Source organism: Erythranthe guttata, chromosome 13 (assembly GCF_056151865.1).
Source record: "Erythranthe guttata isolate IM_541 chromosome 13, IM_541, whole genome shotgun sequence".
Classification (NCBI taxonomy): Eukaryota; Viridiplantae; Streptophyta; class Magnoliopsida; order Lamiales; family Phrymaceae; genus Erythranthe; species Erythranthe guttata.
The window spans coordinates 2,466,799-2,486,192 of NC_142545.1; the positions used below are offsets into that span (position 1 = coordinate 2,466,799).

At 36.1% G+C, this 19,394-nt stretch overlaps 4 protein-coding genes and 1 long non-coding RNA gene across 5 annotated transcripts; 3 read left to right on the forward strand and 2 right to left on the reverse strand.

The window, feature by feature from the left end:
- Positions 1 to 2,506: 2,506 nt before the first annotated feature.
- LOC148765636 (F-box/kelch-repeat protein At3g06240-like) lies at positions 2,507 to 4,787 on the reverse strand. The gene is made up of 3 exons (XM_088811865.1): positions 4,773 to 4,787; positions 4,154 to 4,187; positions 2,507 to 3,201 (listed from the first exon to the last, which is right to left on the reverse strand). The coding sequence occupies exons 1-3, from the start codon at positions 4,785 to 4,787 to the stop codon at positions 2,507 to 2,509; spliced, it is 744 nt and encodes a 247-aa protein (XP_088667991.1).
- Positions 4,788 to 4,842: 55 nt separating this feature from the next.
- Positions 4,843 to 5,913, reverse strand: LOC105970453 (uncharacterized). Its single transcript, XR_016029271.1, has 5 exons — positions 5,808 to 5,913; positions 5,674 to 5,701; positions 5,501 to 5,568; positions 5,314 to 5,382; positions 4,843 to 5,109 (listed from the first exon to the last, which is right to left on the reverse strand). It is a non-coding gene; the product is annotated as an uncharacterized LOC105970453 (long non-coding RNA).
- A 3,251-nt stretch (positions 5,914 to 9,164) lies between these two features.
- On the forward strand, positions 9,165 to 9,800 carry LOC105972011 (F-box protein CPR1). Its single transcript, XM_088811866.1, has 2 exons — positions 9,165 to 9,671; positions 9,741 to 9,800. The coding sequence occupies exons 1-2, from the start codon at positions 9,165 to 9,167 to the stop codon at positions 9,798 to 9,800; spliced, it is 567 nt and encodes a 188-aa protein (XP_088667992.1).
- Positions 9,801 to 11,331: 1,531 nt separating this feature from the next.
- LOC105972009 (F-box protein CPR1) lies at positions 11,332 to 12,628 on the forward strand. The gene is made up of 2 exons (XM_088811867.1): positions 11,332 to 11,819; positions 11,957 to 12,628. Exons 1-2 carry the CDS (start codon positions 11,332 to 11,334, stop codon positions 12,432 to 12,434), a joined length of 966 nt encoding a protein of 321 aa, XP_088667993.1. The 3' UTR covers positions 12,435 to 12,628.
- Positions 12,629 to 15,841: 3,213 nt separating this feature from the next.
- On the forward strand, positions 15,842 to 17,266 carry LOC105972102 (F-box protein At3g07870). Its single transcript, XM_012997042.2, has one exon. It carries the CDS (start codon positions 15,909 to 15,911, stop codon positions 17,025 to 17,027), a length of 1,119 nt encoding a protein of 372 aa, XP_012852496.2. The 5' UTR covers positions 15,842 to 15,908; the 3' UTR covers positions 17,028 to 17,266.
- Positions 17,267 to 19,394: the final 2,128 nt, after the last annotated feature.

The following is a 19,394-nucleotide window of genomic DNA, read 5'->3' on the forward strand; positions in this document are numbered from 1 at the left end:
GGAATCATGCGTGTGCCCACCACTGTCTTAACTGACAGACTAACGGTAAATTGACCGAAATAACCGAAAGTGTTAAATTATTGAAACATGAGGGACCAAATGTGTTTTTTGTGAACATGGGGGACCAACTATGAAATCAATGCGAACATGAAGGATGAAAACTGTAATTTTCCCAGAAAAAAATTGACATCTAAAGAAATGTACTTCAAAATGAGGTTAAAATATTTGCAATATTATAACGAAGAAAACGAAGAATCAAATTCTTGGGAGGAGCAGAAACTTAAATGATTTCACAGTCGGGTTTATCGTTTTGCATTACGAGAAGGTCATCAAAATCGAACAAAAATAATATAAATTTAATATTTAGGGGCCCCAAGATTAATAAAATTATAAAAATAGCCAAAAAACTTTGCTTTTAGATTTATTTTAGAATTGAGGTTTTAAAATATATATATATATATATATATATATATATATATATATATATATATATATATATATATAAAGGGTATATAAAAATATTTGGGGGCCCCAAATTTTCGTAAAAATCCAGGGGCCCTAAGCTACCGCCTACTTCACCTCCCCTCAGAACCGGCCCTGCATGCAACATATCACAAGATAGACTAATATTTTTGTCTCCCTTAAGTACCAATGTATTTTCACATGTTAGACATCATATAAAAAATAAACGCAAGCACGAGAGACAATATTTGCAACCTATTTGACATATCTTTAAATCGAAAGACAAGTCGTATAAAATGTGTATCGACCGCATCAAGGTGCGTGCATAAAAATCATCCACCGATTTCTTCTGTCATAAAAGAATGCTCTTTCTTCAAGTTTCGATATAAACTTAAACACTGCCGATGCTCATTTTAAAGCCTAACACGAGTTCCCAATCAAGCAAACGATCACTATGCATATATCTCTTCACTTTTTAACAAGAAATAAAACAAAGATTTTACGCAGTTCAAAACCCAATCAAAATTGGTCCATGGCTATCTGATTTCCTCATATCAATAGTTTTTTGGGTTAGCTAAATACACTTTCCACCCCTGAAGAAGTATAGTCTATGTAACACTTACCCCTCAACATCAAATATTTTATATTTTAAAATTAAAACATAATAAACATAACAATCTAATAATTATTGGATCATAAAAATTGAAAAGTAACTAAAATTAAATTATCGAAAAAAAAGTAATATATATTGTATAATAATGAATGAAAATATATTTTAAGAAATTAATGAACTAAAATAAATTTAAATACTTAATATTATTAATTTACTATTATTTATGTATTGAATTCTTAAATCGATATGAATATATTCGATTAATTGGTCCAATAACAATTAGATGTTATTTATTAAATATGTACCCAACAGTACAAGATAATATTTTTAAATTTTTAAATATTGCATTTTTCTAGTTCGTCCTTAATAAATTGAGCAACATAATTCAATTCCACGAGTCCGACAATAAAGTAGAGTGACGTAAAGCTAAAGAAATCCATGTATTTACCGACAAGATTCACAAGATAAAATTAAGGGTAAGTTACGGCCACCCCTGCGGTAAGGTCAAATTACGAAACTCACTCTTTTGTTTGGGTAATTACAACCATCTATCAACTACGAATCTTCTTACACGTCCACATAATGTTTTAGATTTTGTGGAATGTTCTCTAGTTTGTACTTATTTTGTGCAAAAATGCAGTTTGTACTGAATCACAATCTGATATTTACAAACTATGATCATCTTGTTTCAAGATGTGGAGCTCGAATGGGGTAAAATGGGTACAAACTTGAGAATATTCCACATAATCTAGAAGATTCCACTAAATTTGACACCGAAAGGGTGGACGTGTAAGAAGATTCACAGTTGAGGGGTAATTATAATTACCCAAACATAAGGATTTATTCGTAATTTAACCTTACTTTAAGGGTGGCCGTAATTTACCATAAAACTAATGCAGAGTTCCCCTAGTACCTCCTCACTAAGAATAAATAAGTAGTACCTCACTAGAATAAATAAAAACAAGCATACTTTCTCAAAGTATAGCACAGCCGAAAGTTTTCCATGGGATAAACAGTATTACTAATGAATCATTTTTATCCTAATGCAGTGTTTGGTTGGTAAAATAAGATTAGTTAAGATAAGATTAAATAATCTAATCAAACCCAAATATTCTATTGGAGCTTGCAGCGTCAAACAAAAAAAAACTCATTAGAAGACAAAATAAGCTAAGATAAGGCAAGATAAGCCATGATTACATAATTTTGGCGGGTCGACCGTGCAATTTATTGGGATACCAAACATCAAATTAAGTGCAATAATTTAGTTAATCATGGCTAATCTTGGCAACCAAACTGGGCCTAAGAAAATAAAACATTCAAAAAACTCGGAGAACTACTTGCCTGCCAATGCCATCAAGCTATTCTTCACCAAAACGCATCTCCATTCGATTCGGTTTCTCCTCGATTGGATCTCCACTAACACGTCATCATCTAAAGCAAGAGCAAGCTTTCGACGTAATTATCAACATAGAACAACATCGCACACCCGTAGATTCCAAGATCCTCACTCTGCATCTGCTTAGTCTTTAAATTATAGACGACCAACCCAGGACTACGTAATGCGAGCGAAGCTTCGCCACTGTTCCGAAACCCAATCACTCTTGCACTTACTTCGACGGTATACATCTTCGTCCAAGATTCTTTCACAGGGTACTCCTTCATCACCCACACATCCCACGATTTGTAACCTTCATTATATTTGACCACGCCGAGCGATTCCCCCATCACGAAAATGCATAGCTTATTTGAACACTCGCTCGCGAGACAATCCGGCAACATTACTTCGCCGAACACCTCGTCGCCGACATCAAATGCCAGAAACGAAGCACGACGATCGACCGGGTTGAGTGCTAACCAATGCACAACCCCGTTCAAGAAAGCCTGACAGTAAGCCTGACAGTAGCCAGTGTTAAGAGCTTGCAGAGCAATTCCAACTCCATCAATCAGCCTCCGCCAACTCCGTGTCTTGACGGAAAACACCTCAGCATCAAAATCATTAGGCTTATAAACCAACCTCACAACCTTATGGTGGGCGTGATTCGCGGCGGATCCGAACCCCAGCACGACCACCGACCACGTGGGATTCTTTCGGGTTGATAGTGGGGGTGGGCAATACGAGATGAGTTCTAATAGATGGGTTCCATAATATCACATGCTCCGGAGAAGAACGTGCGGAGCAAGTTTCCAACAGGCACACGAGTCCGTCGCAGCAGCCGACTATCGGGGAACATGCGGTACGTGATTTTACGGGGAATTCGAGATGCGAGGAGGAATTGACGGAAAGGGCTCCGTTTTCGGCGACGAGGTTTAGCAACGAAAAGTGTTCTCGCTCGTCGGTTTGATCGAAACGCTTAAGGAGGATTTGGGTGTGGTTTATTTTTTATTTTTTTATAAGTGAATTTTCTAGGGCTTTATTAATAACCCTGAACTTGGCTTTGTGTAAAGGATAAAATACGCTTCAACCCCTATAAATGTTTTATTTTTGCAATTTTCATCCTAAAATTTAAAAAAAAGGATGCATATTATTTTCGGACAAAATGCACTTTGCCCCTATTAATTAATTTCTGTTTTTCGCAGTTTTCCACACCCTCTCCCCAAAAGAAAAAAATTTAAAGATGGATTTTCCCCCCTCAAAATATTATATTGATTGCACTTTGCCCCATAAGCCAATTTGTGGAGGGCATTGTGAAACAAAAATAACATTTCAAAGGGGTAATGTGCAAAAATGGAATGTTTTTAAGGAGCAACTTGCAATAAAAATAATATTTAAAGGGATAACGTGCAACAAAAATCCTCAATTCTGATGAATAATCCATCGGAATTTTGCTATCGGGGAAATGTGCAACAAGAATAATATTTTGAAGGGGGGTTTTCACTTTTCAAAAGTTTGAGGGGGTAAAGTGCGAAAATTACAAATATACAGCGGGTGATGTGCAGTTTGCCCTATTATTTTGGTTGCACTTTGCCCCAAAAATCATTTTTTGGATGGTATTGGGCAACAAAAATAACATTTTAAGGGGCAACGAGCAAAAAAATAGTGTTTTCAAGGGGTAACGTGCAACAAAAATAATCACTTACGATCAATAATCCATCGAAGTTTTGCTATCGTAACCTGCACTTTTCAAAATTTTGAGGGGATTAATATCAGTACCTCATAATGATGTGGCATTTAATAAAGAGTGACGTGGATAGGAGAGAGTTTGGTGGTGGTGGGGCCCCTAAAGAAAATGAGGCTTGTTCGCCCTGGGCCAGGGCCGGCTCTGCATATATTAATAGTGGATTGTGAAGGACCACCGAATAAATCATGAGATAAACACAGAAAAGCTCGAGCTCGAAAAACTCAAATTCGAGTTCAAGCTTTTTCTTAGTCAGCTCAGCATGTTTACCACCCCTACACCTAATGGATAGTCGAATATAAGTCTTTAAAGAACACCACATAATCTGTACCGAAAAACACTACAACATTTATCGCTTTATACGACGGATAAAAAGCGTCAAGAAAAGTGAAAAAACCGTCAGGAAGATTATACACGACGGTTTCAACCCGTCAGGAAACCGTCGAGAAAAGAGGCGTCGTATATACTTTTACATGTAAAAAATCCGTCAAGAAAAGTTTGTTATGATGCTTAAAAACCGTCAGGAATAGTTTTGGGATTATTTTATTTTATTATTATTAATTATTTTTCAGTTCTGATACCTGTTCATTGTCCATCATTGTACAATGTAGTAGTTTAATGCTAAATGAAGTCAATTATGCTAAAAGGTCCAACATGAATTATATTATACATTGTAAAACACGATTTCTTCTTTACAGAGTACTAAATGCCAAACTTCCATTTGTAGTTAAATTTACATAATTCCAAATATTAGAATAAAAAATCTAAAAATTAATTGCGTCGACTTCTCGTTTGACATATATCCTCTTGCGACCATATGCCCTCTTCCAAACACGTGCTAAAAATATCCAACTTCGAACTTGATAGGATGCATTTGATCAATAAAAACTTATTACTTCTCTGGAAAATTATAATTTCCTGCAAAATAAAAAGGTTCTTGTTCAATAAAGCTGGACTCAAAATCATTCACATATATCAGCAAATTGACGAGATCTTATTCTCTACTTAACGGTCTCTAGTTTATCTCGGACTTTAATATGTAATTAATAAGATCATCATTATTTTAATAGAATCTTGAAAGATAAGCAATTAAGAAATTCGACTTGGAGATTAAGAGTTAACCTCAACAAGGACAAAAGTATGCCAGACATCATAATGTGGCGAGACAGACATCACTTTGTGCCCATTAGCCTACAAATTAAATGAATCATAAGATTAGAAAGATAAAACTTGAATAATTGGTCATTTAAACAACTGAAAATAAAGTAAATGATACATACAACCATAGCTGGAGGCAATTGAACATTACCTAGACAACCAGTTTTGCTCCATGGACCAACCACAGCTGCCACAAAAAAAAAGTCCCTTTCATTTCAACTGCATTTAGTTAACTAATCAGCTCACCTCGACAATTGGAAAGCTCACAGGTAAATTCTATCATTTAGACTTGTATTTCATAATTCAACGCATATAAAATGGTACCTTAAAGAAAAGCCAGAAGATCTGTCAGCTGCGAGAACATAAAAACATAATTATTTATTCAAGCAATTTATTCTTAATATAACAGTCTAATGAAGTAATGACCACCAAGTACTAAATTTGATAACAAATATTACACAACAAACTCATTTTAGTAGTGTGAAATAGTAAAAAGTTCCAAATGCATATGTTCCTGCAAGTTGACCTCTCTGGAAAAGACAGAGATAAAAAAGAACAAGAAAAAGTTAAACATAACATTTATACAGTCTTCCTAGCATCAAGAAAGTAGCAACACAGTCAACTTACTCCGCAAGAAAAAAAGTTTCTAAGTCAAATGTATTTTTATTGAACAGAACTGCTGTCAAGAGTACAGACATGAAACTTACCACTCCCTTTAATTTACTTCCAAAGTCACTTTCATTTCCATAGCTTCCTTTCCATCATAGCCTGTTTACAAGTAGAAATGAAGAAAAAATCACAAACTTTGTGCCAATTTAATATATATATATATATATATATATATATATATATATATATATATATATATATATATATATATATATATATATATATATATATATATATATATATATATATATATATATATATATATATATATATATATATATTATCCCATTCCATTCTAAATGACTTGCCTTGGCATTCTCTCCATGATCAGACTAAGGATATTACAATTACAACACGAGAATTTAAACATAGTTACGTACATTCATCAAATTACATAAAGCTCAACCCAAACTCTACCATCCATACGAAGGTCGAAAATGTAATTAAGCAATTTCACTACTCTCAAACGAACAAATATGCTGCAAGTAATATAAACATGATACGATATTTTCTCCGAATTCCAAGTTGGCCACTTATGGAAAGGGATGAACAACTATTATCAGAATCTTTCAAATGAAAAGAAAACGATTACAAGATCGTAAATGCCTAATAAAAATGATACAATGGATATAGAATAGAATATAAGAGGTAAAGTAGTATACCTCTAATGCTTCAACCACCATCTTTAGGTTACCTTGAAACCAAGAAACAACTCATTTTTCTGAAGTTAGCACAAATTTCAAATGAAGACGAAAGAATACTAGAAATAGACTTTGAGTACTAGCATATCACAAAACCATCAAAATGGCCTTGTTCCACAGTTAGAGGCAGTGAGAAATGAAGTTGATTGCATGTAGATAGGGAAGAACAACTCCTAGTTATTGAAATCACACGATTCAACTATCTAAGAAATAAATTTCTGATACATAATTTAAAAGCACATGTACAGTCAAAATAAAACAGCAACTACAACTATCCTCAATGAACTAAATCTAGCAAAGATCTCTGGTGCAACTAGATTTTACTATGGCAATGGTGAAATTGGAGTGCCAACTATTTTGAATTTATGCTACTACTAATAATTTAGTACAGACAAATTTGTACAGTCAAATGTGAAAAATAAGATACCAGGAATTAATTTGGACCTTTAATATCTTCGTAAGCAAGGAAAGGGGATTAGATTTTTGGAAACAAATTCAACGTCACTCCGGTGATTCCCAAATTAGCAGCGGAAATCGAGTTCTCAATGGCGACGGGTGCGACGGTTTATAAGTTGGTTGTTTCGGCGGTCTCCGTACCGGTGGCGGTGCATACGTCTGTGGCTTCGACGGTATCTGTTCCGGTGGCGGTGAAAACAAATTCAACATCACTCCGGTGATTCCCAAATTAGCAGCGAGAATTGAGTTAGCAATGACAATGGCTCCGGCGGCGTATACATCAGTGATTTGGCCGTCGGTGGCGGTTGTTGCGGCGGTGGCGTGGACAGAATTGAAAAAAGCCCTAATTTTTTTTGTGTATTATGTTTACTGTTTAATTTGAAAGGCGTGATTTCTCAAGGATATAAGTACATTTGTTATTTTAATTAAGAGTAAAAAGCAGTTTTCCCTCCAAACAATTGTTTTTGCACGTTCTTACATAAACTGTTTTTTTGTTGCACGGTGTCCTAAATATGGTATTTTCCGGCAAATGTCACCGGAATCTCACGCACGTGCCATTCACGTGAGATTTGGAGGTGTAAATTTGTCTTTTTACTTTTATTATTGTCTGACTTTAACTTTTTATTCTCTTTTCTAATCTTTTCTATTTTGGTCATCTTCCCCAACTGGTCTTCTTCCACAACTCACTCTGGTTCAAATCCATCTCCAAAGCCATTTGTGCACCAATTTCTAGGCAAAACAAATTTCAACAATCAAAACTAATTATAAATCATCTCGACATTTTTCCCTAAACACACACTAAATATATTATTCTGCAGCAAATGGCTAAGAGTGTTCTTCAAAAAGAATTTAAAAAACCCATCTCAAAAGACAATTTATCTCCAAGGAGCTATTAGGGCTAACGAGTGGATTTCCGGACGGCGAAAATGGGTCGAAAAATCAACGAATAAACCCACCACAGCCTCTTCCATCCCTACTCGTATCTCCGCCTTATATACCACCACTTCCACGGCGGCGTATTAGGGAAGAATAACCAGGAACATCCAAAACAGCAATAAGCTTTGCCGCCTCATCCAATTACATCGAACACTGAGCAAGAACTCGACGACGGGCGATTTCACCTTCGATTTCAATCGCCAATTGGAGAGAAGCTCGTTGCCCGCCGACAAACTTTTCAACAACTACAAAATCAAGCCATTAAAGACAAACCCAATGTTTCACTACGATCAAAACAAGCCCATAAAAATTATCGAAATCCCCAATTTTCATCGGAGAAGCATTCTCCCCCGAAACAATTGGGCCAAAGATTTCGATCTATTTCTCACAGCCATGGACCTGTAAAGGAAAACGTCTAGAAAACAGGTGGTGACGGAAAGAGAGAATGGCAGGAATGGAGGCGGACGAATCGGTGGCAGAGGAAGAAAGATTTTCTGGCTGGGGATGGGTTTGGGAGGAGTGTTGGGCCGACGGGATGAAGATATGATACTTTCTTTTTTGTTTTATTTTTGTTTTTGTTTTTTGTTTTTGTTTTTTGTTTGTTTTTGTTTTTTAATGATTAATTCATAATTAATATATACAATATAAGTGAAGGGACGAATTTATCCCTGCAAATATCACGTGCAACGCACGTGTTTTAACATTCCGATCGAAATTGCCGGAAACTTTAGTTTAGGGGGCACCGTACAACGAATTAACGAGTTTAGGTAAAAACGTGCAAAAAAAAAATTGTTTGGGGGGCAAAGTGCAAAACAGCCCATAGTTTAGGGGGCTGCTTTTTACTCTTTAATTAATTAACGTTTTATTAAATTTTATCTGACAATTTTTATTCGTAAATTAATAGTTGAAAACCGTCGAGAATATCTTTATATTTGATGGTTTTTATCCGTCGGCAACTTGTTTAAAACCGTCAAGAATATGATTATATACGACGGTTTTGTAACCGTCGAGAAAATAAAGGGTCGTAAAAAGCCTAAAATGTTGTAGTGGAATATGTACTGTCAAGTTTTCTTTAATGGGGTTGTCCATTGGCTCTCGGAAAAAGAACCGATCGATTACAATGTTGCTCGACTTAGTTCAATTTTGGCCTTTGACATTGACAATGAGGTATTTGGTGAAGTAATGTTGCCACGCGAGTTGGCAAATGTGAGTAAACTACCGACTCAGCGCATCTTTGTGATTGGGGAATCGCTCGGTGTGGTCAATTACGTCGGGTGCACGTGTGATGTGTGGGTGATGAAGGAGTACCGCGTGGAAGAATCTTGGACGAGGTTGTACACCGTTGATTTGATGCGAGGTGCGTTTCGAGTAATGGGGTTTCGGAAGTGTGGTGAAGCTTTATTGGGTTTATATAGGCTTGATTTAGACACTAATAGGATTGATTTAGTGTCTTATAATCAAGATACTAGGCGGGTTAAAGATCTTGGAATCTATGGGACTATTACGCTGTCGTTCTACGTTGATAATTATGTCGAAAGCTTGCTTTTGCTTGGACGACAGGTTAATTAAATGGCTAATGTATAACTTAAAATTGAGAATTATCAATTTAAGAAAGTTTATTTTTTTTAGCTTAAACCGAACACCTTTGATGGGGATGAAATCGAAAGGCATGATCACGGGAAAGTTTAATCTACCCACCGAAATTAGTCAAATGGGGTTTTTGTTATTTAGAGATTACACTTTAACTGACGATCTAAGGGTAAGTTGACGAAAATGACCAAAAGTGTTAAATTATTGAAACAGAGGGACCAAATGTGTTTCTTTTAAAAATAATGTGAAATCAATGCAAACTTGAGGGATGTAAACTGTAATTTTTCCGTTCAGATTTAATTGATTAGGTAGAAAAGAGATTAGTTTATCCAATGGAATGTTTCGGTTGTGTGATTCTTTCGGTGTAGTATGCTACAAATGGAGAACACTGTGATGTGCTTAATATTTTCGCGGTATGGTTTTAGTTCGGGCTGGGATTGCCATACCACTATGTTGTTTGGTACAATATTAATATTGTACCGATACTCCCAAGACCAGCATCCAATTTTAATTCCTTTGCGCTTCGTCCTTGTAAATTTTGCAAGTTATAAGCTTGATTTGAGCACGATTTAAACACGTGATTCGAAATAATATAGGATTCGAGTTTTAGCCTAAAAATATATAACCCAATAATATTTGAGTTTGATTTATAGTCTTGAAGCCCAATTGTACGTGTATTGTAGCCTACTAAAACTCGGATCATATGAACTGATTATCACCCATAATTTTAACCTAAATAAAATTTAAATTAATTTAAAGGCTACACTTCGCCCCCTCAAAAAATATCATTTTTGCACTTTCCCCCCACAAAATAGAAAAAATGAGATTGTCCCCAACTTCGATTTTCTTAAGGATTGTGCAATGATGGTTTTTATTATAGGAATTGATATAATTATGGACCAAACTGTTACCTTTGAGGAACTGTTTGAACCATCGATGGAGAACATCTGGTTGTTGCCCGGCAATTCAATTAATTTTGGAAGAAAAGAACCCAATTTTTTTTGGGTGATTCTATTTGGAAGATAAAAGAGAGCCCCAACGGTAATATGTGATAAAAAATGATCAGATGACATTTATAGCCTTAAATATTAGTAGAAAAATGTCTTTTTACTACGATCATTAACCGTAGCAGAAGGTATCAAATTCGTAGTAAAAAGGTTTTTACTACGCATTTGTTACGAATTTACCCCGTAGCATATACGGGCGTGACAAAAGTTTTGCTACGGTAAATGGACGTATTAAATACTTTTTTGCTACGATAAATCTTAGTATTTACTACGACTTCAAAATTGTTCCATAGTAAAAAGTACCTTTTATTACGGTTTTTCACCGTAGGAAACAAATTCGTAGTAATAAGCAAATTTTCTACTAGTGTTAAACGACTAAATTACCCCTCCCCGTACTGAAACCCGACGAGAAGAATTAGTCCGGTAATACACATTTGGGGAAAAATACTACGAGTTATATATCTCGTGAGGGTTAATCTCATTTTTTCTAATTTGAAGAGAAAAAGTGCAAAAATGACAATTTTTGAAGGGTCGAAGTGCAATTTGCCCTTAATTTAAAGGGACAAATAAATTCTTCGTTAGGGTTTTGTTATTGTTTCAACTTTGAGCTTTCATCAGAAACCATGTCGAAGTACGTACCAACAGACCTCCTGATCGAAATCCTCGTAAAACTGCCGGTTAAATCCTTAATCCGCTTCGCCGCCGTCTCCAAATCATGGCGGTCGATTATCACCAGCGCCGCCTTCATCGCTTCCCACCTCTCAAAAGGTAAGAACCATACCCATACCCATACCCTAGTCCACACGGAAGGAAAAAATTCATTGGTTAAATTCACTGCAGATGGACCCTTTGCCGTCGATTCTCCCTCAAAACTCGAATTCCCCTACTACGAATCACACATTTATTTAAGAATAGTAGACTCTTGCGATGGGCTTGTGTGCTTATCGAATAAATCCTTCATGATTTTTCCGCAATCACGTGGCGTTATATGGAACCCCTCTGTTAGAAATCATGTAGTTTTACCCGACCCTACTATCAATCCGAAAGACGCCTACATTTCTGTACTCGGTTTCGGAGTTGATGCAGGTCGTACCCACCACAAGGTAGTGAGGTTTGTTTACTGCAGAAACGCGGCCGGTATTTTTACGACACGGGTTGAGATATTTTCCCTCAAGACATGGAGTTGGCGGAGGTTGATTGGTGGAGTTGATCTTACTCTGGGCGCTTATCCAAGTCTGTTACGTCAAGTTTTCTTGAATGGGGTTGGCATTGGCTCATCGAGGAAAAACCGATCGGTGACAATAGTTTTCGTCGTAGTTATATTTTGGCCTTTGATGTTGGAGATGAGGTATTCGGTGAAGTGGTGTTGCCAGAATGGGAGGCGGGTGGTTCAGGTTTCGCAAAGTTGAGTATTTTCTTGATTAACGAATCACTCGGAGTTGTCAAGTCAACTGGCGAGTCGTGTGATGTGTGGGTGATGAAGGAGTACTGTGTGAGAGAATCTTGGACTAAGTTATATACCATTCGTTTGTTTGAAAAGATAGAAAATGTAGTTGCCTTTTTGAATAGCGGCGAAGCTTTATTGGCCTTAGAGAATTCTAGGTTAGTCGTCTATGATTCAGAGACTAAGCATACTAAAGATCTTGGAATCTATGGGACTCCGAGCTCGCTTTATATGTATAATTATGTCGAAAGCTTGCTCTTGCTTAGAGGACGGACATATTAGTGGAGACGAGTTAGATACGGTGATGTAATAGCTTAGAAATATGGGAGAAGCTTTTTGGTGAATAGTAGCCGAAACAAATTAAACACCGTTGATGGGGATGTAAACGAAGGGCATTTCAGGCAAGACTCTTATTGTTTTGAGTTAGATATCACTTGATCTTGATACTATTACAACAATTTGCATTTCTATTTTTCTGCGTATTGAGCCTCTACATTTTGTCAATGATTTATTTCTCGTTTTATAGGCTCGATAAAATGAGTTCAAATTTGTTGAAAATAATTCGGCAGAGGAGAAAATATATTATACTGTCTATGTATCTAAATAGGTGCATGCATATGAAAATTTATCGACCTTATATTTGAGAAGAAGAAAGAGCATTCTTTACTGATGGAAAAAAAGGTTTGCATCTTATTTTTTGATGTATGCTGGTTAAATTTTATATTATGATGAAAGATCAATAGAATATATGAAACGCAGTTTGCCTGCAAAGGGAGACAATATATTAGTTTTTTTCACGACGGTACGATGATAGGAAACGATTGAGATCAAATACATGATTTTTTTTAAAAAGATAAATAATCGGAAATCAAATTTTATATCTCAACACATGGGATGTAAATTAGCCATATCTGCAAAAAAATAAGAAAATATAACATAATGGTTAGATAAGTAAAATATATCTTAGGAAAATATAATAATTTGGTGGATACGTTTTGACGGGCTGAACTCCATATTAGACTTGTCCATATTAATCTCCTGCTCCGATGTCCTCACGTATTTGCTCAAAATATTTTTCAAAGTTATGGTGTTTTCTACCGGTGTTGTTTGCAAAACCGTAGTAATAATCAAATTTTCTACTAGTGAATAGGGGCCGATAGAGCTATCCGAATCCCATGAAAATTCCCGTTATCTACTTCCTTTTGGACCTAAGAGAAGCCTATGTGGAGCAGATGGTGAGAGGGGGTCACCCTGCCAAAGACCTCTCTTCAGAACCCCCGCGCCAAATTGAGAATCATTAAAAAGAAATAAGAGACGGTAGACACGTAAATAATCTCAACAAAATTAGGAGGGAGGCCAAAGTGGGCAAGATTTTTTTCGAAAAAAAAGCCACTCAGTCTGATCGTAAGCTTTGCTGATATTAAACTTAATCGCCATAAAGTTCCCACGACCTCTCGATTTGAATTTGATGAAGTGGTTAACCTCATAAGCAACATGAATATTATCCGTAATAGTTCGCTTGTGAACAAAAGTTGTTTGAGTGGGGAATATTAGGTCATTCAAAAAAGGTTTTAAACAACTAACAATTATTTTGGAACCAATTTTATAGACAACATCGGAGAAGCTAATAGGGGCAGTATCTGTAATTCTTTCAGGGTTTTTCTTTTTTTTGGATAAGAACAATACAGGTAGGGCTCGACATGGGTCGGGTCGCGCAATTATCAACCAACCTACCCAAACTAAGCCAATCGATTTTGTTGAATATTGAAAATCATTACTAGCCCGACCATTGTGGCTTGGGTAATAATTGACAACCGACTTTATTGGGTGAAAAATGGGTTGGATGGTTGGTGTTATCGGCGATCTAATTATTGATATTTTTGTTTCTTTACAATAATAAGATTTTATTCTGCCAAAAGCCTCCCCGAAATATTGTTTTGGTTGCGCTTTGCCCCAAAAAGCCAATTTTTGGTAGGCATTGTGCAACAAAAATAACATTTTAAAAGGGTAATGTGCTGAAAAAATAATATTTTTAAGGGGGCAGCGTGCAACAAAAATAACATTTAAAGGGGCGCAGTGCAACAAAGACACTCAAATCTAGTGAATAATTCATGGAAAATTACATTTCATGTCCCTAAAATTTACCACTAAAACGATTTATGTCCTCAAACATTTCAATCCACGAAATATGTCCTCAAACTTGCCACTTTTGATCACTTTATGTTCTGCCGTTAACGTCGGCAGCTACCTGCGACGGAAATAGCACGCGTGGCTCACGTGATGTCTATGTGGCCGTTAAATGTCTGTTGTACAACACCCAGTGCCTACTTGGTCGACGAAACGTGATGTGGAGCGACACATCATTCTCCTCCCCTATTTCTATTCTAAAATCCCTAATTCTTCATATCCCCAATGAACCCGTAAATCCAATCCCTAAAATCCCATTTCGAATCCTTCAATTGAGGTGAAATTCGAAAATAGCATAATCGTCTGTGGATCCATGGCCATTTTTCATGGTATTTTACTAGCAAAATAGCCCAATAAACAAATGCCGAATGTTTCCTCGATTTCACTTTCATCTTCGGGTTGAAATATCATGTCTTCTTCCACTTCGTTGGGGAAATTGGGGAGCTGGAATCCATTCTTGGGCACTCTATTCTTGGCGAAAAAAGAATTATATGCAGCTTTGACAAGTGCTACATGTTTTTTTTTTCCGGAATTGGTTCAGACATTTTGTCGAACACCTTCTGGGCAGCATCTGAAACTGCTGAGTTGGGTAGAATTTGTGCCATCTTCACCATCCTTGTGCTCGCTTCATCGAGACCACAAGGGGCACAAGCATCAGCAGGCGAAGAATCACACGACCCCAACGTTCTAGAGACGGAGTTGGGAGAATAATTAAAGCTTCCTCTAAGATTTTTCAGAACCAGAAGAGGAGTCGCGTTTACCTTCTTCCTCTCGATTGCAGGCATGTGTTTGCACGTGAATTTGCTGTTCTTTGAGAAAGGAAAAACTCTTCAAATGTGAGAATGTTTGGATTTTTTATGGGTTTATGACTTCGATTTTAGTATGGGTTCGAGCAAGAATGCAGATTGGATGGAAAATTTGGGAATGGGAATGAAACGTGATTTGGGATTTGGGATTTGGGAGAGTGAGTTAGAGGAAATTAGTATATTCTTGTGCCACGTCAACATTTAATATTCAATATATTATTCCACGTCACATTTAACGGCCATATAGACGTCACGTGAGCCACGCGTGCTATTTCCGTCGAAGTTAGCTGCCGACGTTAACGGCATAACGTAAAGTGATCAAAAGTGACAAGTTTGAAGACATATTTCGTAGATTGAAATGTTTGAGGACATAAATCGTTTAATGGTAAAGTTTAGGGACATAAACTGTGATTATCCATCGTGATTTTGCTATAGGGCAATGTGCAACGAGAATGAAGGGGGCATTTACCTTTAGAAATTTAGAGGGACTAAGTGCGGAAATGTTAAATTTATAGGGGGTCATGTGCAATTTGCCCTTCTTTTTTTTTTTTTTTTGAGTAAATTCAAGTCCATTACAAGGGGAAGTAGGGGAGGGGGGACTCGAACCCTAGACCGTTACCCTATTGGTAAAGGCTAGGTACCAACTCTCCTACTGAGGGCCGGTCAATTTGCCCTTCTTTTAATACCCAGAAAAATGAAAATACAGTGTATTGTCAATTTCCCCAAATCTCTACCCTAGAAAGAAGAATTTCATCAGTGAACAATGTCGGACTACTTTCCGGCAGATCTCCTCTCCGAAATACTCGTTAAATTGCCAGTCAAAACCCTAATCCGATTCACCGCCGTTTCGAAATCATGGCGGTCGATTATCACCAGCGCCGCCTTCACCGCATCACACCTCTCAACCAACAGTAAGAATCAAACCCTCCTCACGCGCCACGGTAAATACAGCAAGCTCGATCAGTTTTCATTTCTGAAAGCATCTGAAAATGGACATCTTGGCATCAATTCCTCTTCGGAAATCAAAATTCCATTCGAATTCCCGATCGAGTATTCCAGAGTAGTGGGTTCTTGCGATGGGCTTGTGTGCTTATCGAATGATATGTTCTTCAGTAATCTTTCGATACCCAGTATTATTATATGGAACCCATCCGTTAGAAATCATATAGTTTTACCCAACCCCACTATCAATCCGATTGAATCCCACCATGTTGTACTGGGTTTCGGAGGATTTGGTAGTAATGCTTACAAGGTTGTGAGGTTGGTTTACGTCAGAAAAATCGACGATGTCGGTTGTTTGAGTGTTCCGCCGCAGGTCGAGATATTTTCCCTCGATAAACGGAGGAGTTGGCGGCGGTTGATTGGTGGAGTTGATATTACTCTGTGGGCTCTTAAAAGTACGCACTGCCGAGCTTACGTGAATGGTGTTGTGCATTGGCTCGCCTACAAACCGTTCGATGAAAATGCACCTCGACGTTGTTCGATTTTGGCATTTGATATTGGTGACGAGGTATTCGGCGAAGTCATGCCGCCAGATGAGTTGGCAGAGGATGCTTCTGCGAGCTTGGGTATTTTCGTGATTGAGGATTCGCTCGGAATTGTCGGTTCGAATATGGTGTCGTGGAATGTGTGGATGATGAAGGAGTACTGTGTGAGAGAATCTTGGACTAAGTTATATACGATTGATTTGTTGGAGGAGATTACAAATTTTGTTTGGTTTTGGAAGAGTGGTGAAGCTTTACTTACCATACGTGATCTTGGGTTAGTTGTCTATAATCCAGAGACGATGGAGACTAAGGATCCTGGAATCTACGGGGATCCATATTCGTTGTTTGTTGATAATTACGTTGAAAGCTTGCTTTTGGTTAGAGGGCATGGATAGTGGAGATGAGTTAGATATGCTGATGATGTAATAACTTAGAATATCGGAGAAGCTTTAATTTTGGTGAAGAGTAGTCGAAACAAACACCGTTGGTGGGGATGAAAACGAACGGCATTGCAGGCAAGACTTTAAATTATTCTGTGCTTTCGAGCTAAATATCGCTTGATCTTGAAATTATTATAAAAGTTTATATTTTGTGAATGCTTTATTTCTCTTGTGACCAAGATTGTTTTCAATCACGAGTAGCATTAAAATAATGAGTTCAAATTTGATGCAAGAGAAAGGAATAGAGGAAAATAATTTCTCAGAGAAGAGAGAAAAGATTAGTATATTGCATATCAGGAGGAAATTTTCGTTTGTGCTAACATTGAGGAAGTATGCTACATACAGAATGTTTTCCTATATTAGTGGACGAGGTCAATGAATTGGAGGAGACTGCAGTTTTGGAAGCGTCGAGACCATCATGGTAATTTCCCTCTTTCTTAACTTGTGCTTGAATGGTTGATCTGTGTTCAGTCATCAGTGTTCATGAATTCTGTTTGAATTGGGTCATAAGATGTGAATTTCCTAGGATATGGATGATATTTATTCAATAATATATTGCATAAAATATACTTTTTATGTGTATTATTGTGTGTGTGCATCATTTCAGTGTGAGTAAATTGCAATTTTGGAGAAATAAAAAAAAAATATTAATTTGTTTTTTAAATTAGTTAGCGGCTAGGTATTCTACTAGAATTTTAGAACAGTAGTATAAAACAAATTGAATGATTTTCTTAACATTAGTGGATTTCTTTAATTTCTAGTCGATTTCGGTAAGTTTTTAGTGGTTTTCATTATAATTGGAGTGGATTTTGTATTTAAAAAGAAGATTTTTTTTTGTAGTGAATTAGTTTAATTTCGTAGTGGATTACGTTAATATTTTAGTGGTTTTCTATATTTTATAGTGGTTTTTGATGAGCTTAATAGTAGTGGATTTCATTACTTTCTAGTTGATTTTGGTAAGTTTTTAATGGATTTCGATATAATTGGAGTGGATTTTGTCTTTGAAAATATGTTTTTTTTTTGTAGTGGATTAGATTAATTTTCGTAGTGGATTACATTAATATTTTAGTGTTTTCTATATTTTATAGTGGTTTTTGATGAGCTTAATAGTAGTGGATTTTGTTAATATGAGTGGATTTTGTTAATTTCTAGTTAATTTCGGTAAATTTTTAGTGGGTTTTGATATAATTTGAGTGGATTTTGTCTTTGAAAAGTATAACTAGTATCTCACCCGTGCGATGCACGGGAGTTAAATTCAAAATTTAAATTTGATTCAACTAAACACGATAAATAAATAAAATATAATATAAACTTAGTATAATTTAAAATATTAAAACAAATAACATCGGACCAACTTTGCCTTAGCAATCGCCAAAATAAATATTTAATATAATACGTCAAATACGTATTCCAATAGGGATGGCAATGTGGCGGGTATCGGGCGAATTTTGCAATCCACATCTCCGTCCCGCGAGGAAATTCCCCTTCCCATCAAAATCCCAAATTATAAAGTTGGCGTCCCCATACCCACCTCGCAAAATACCTATAAATAGTTTTTTTTTTTTTTTTAAGTTCAAAAAAAAATAGTATTTTTTTCTTTTTTATAATTATCCTTGAAACATTGCCAATAAATTTCTTACGACAGTAAAAAAATTTCAAATATCATAAATTATCATGCTACAAATTAAAGTATTTTAAAATCAATAATTAATAAGTATAATACACACACACACACACACACACACACACACACACACACACACACACACACACACATATATATATATATATATATATATATATATATATATATATATATATATATATATATATATATATATATATATTATATCTACAGGCGGGTACGATGCGGGTACACTCATACCCTTTTCGCTTTTTATCTGGTTTAAAATTTTGCATAAATACCTATATTCACCCTATATTTTTTTAAGCGAGAAAAACCTGTTAATTTCAGCTGAATACATATATTGAAAGATACAGATGTACGTGCGTTTGATTCCAACTTTTGTTGATGGTTTGCAAACGAAATCATCAACAACAAAAAAATGTCGTCTTTGGTACTTTGTAGCAAGGTGAAGTTCAATGGGATCAACATTAACTTGAAGAATGTGATCGTCTGTTCGATTAATTTGAAGCCTAGTTTCATTGCACATTCCTTTTGCATGATCGATATTCGTATGAACGAACTTGAATTTCAACCTATGTGAAGGGGTTCAGAGCACAACACAATGTTGATTAATTCGATTGAAAAATTATAACTTGAAACAAATAAGTTAACTTTTACCATTATTAATATTCTTC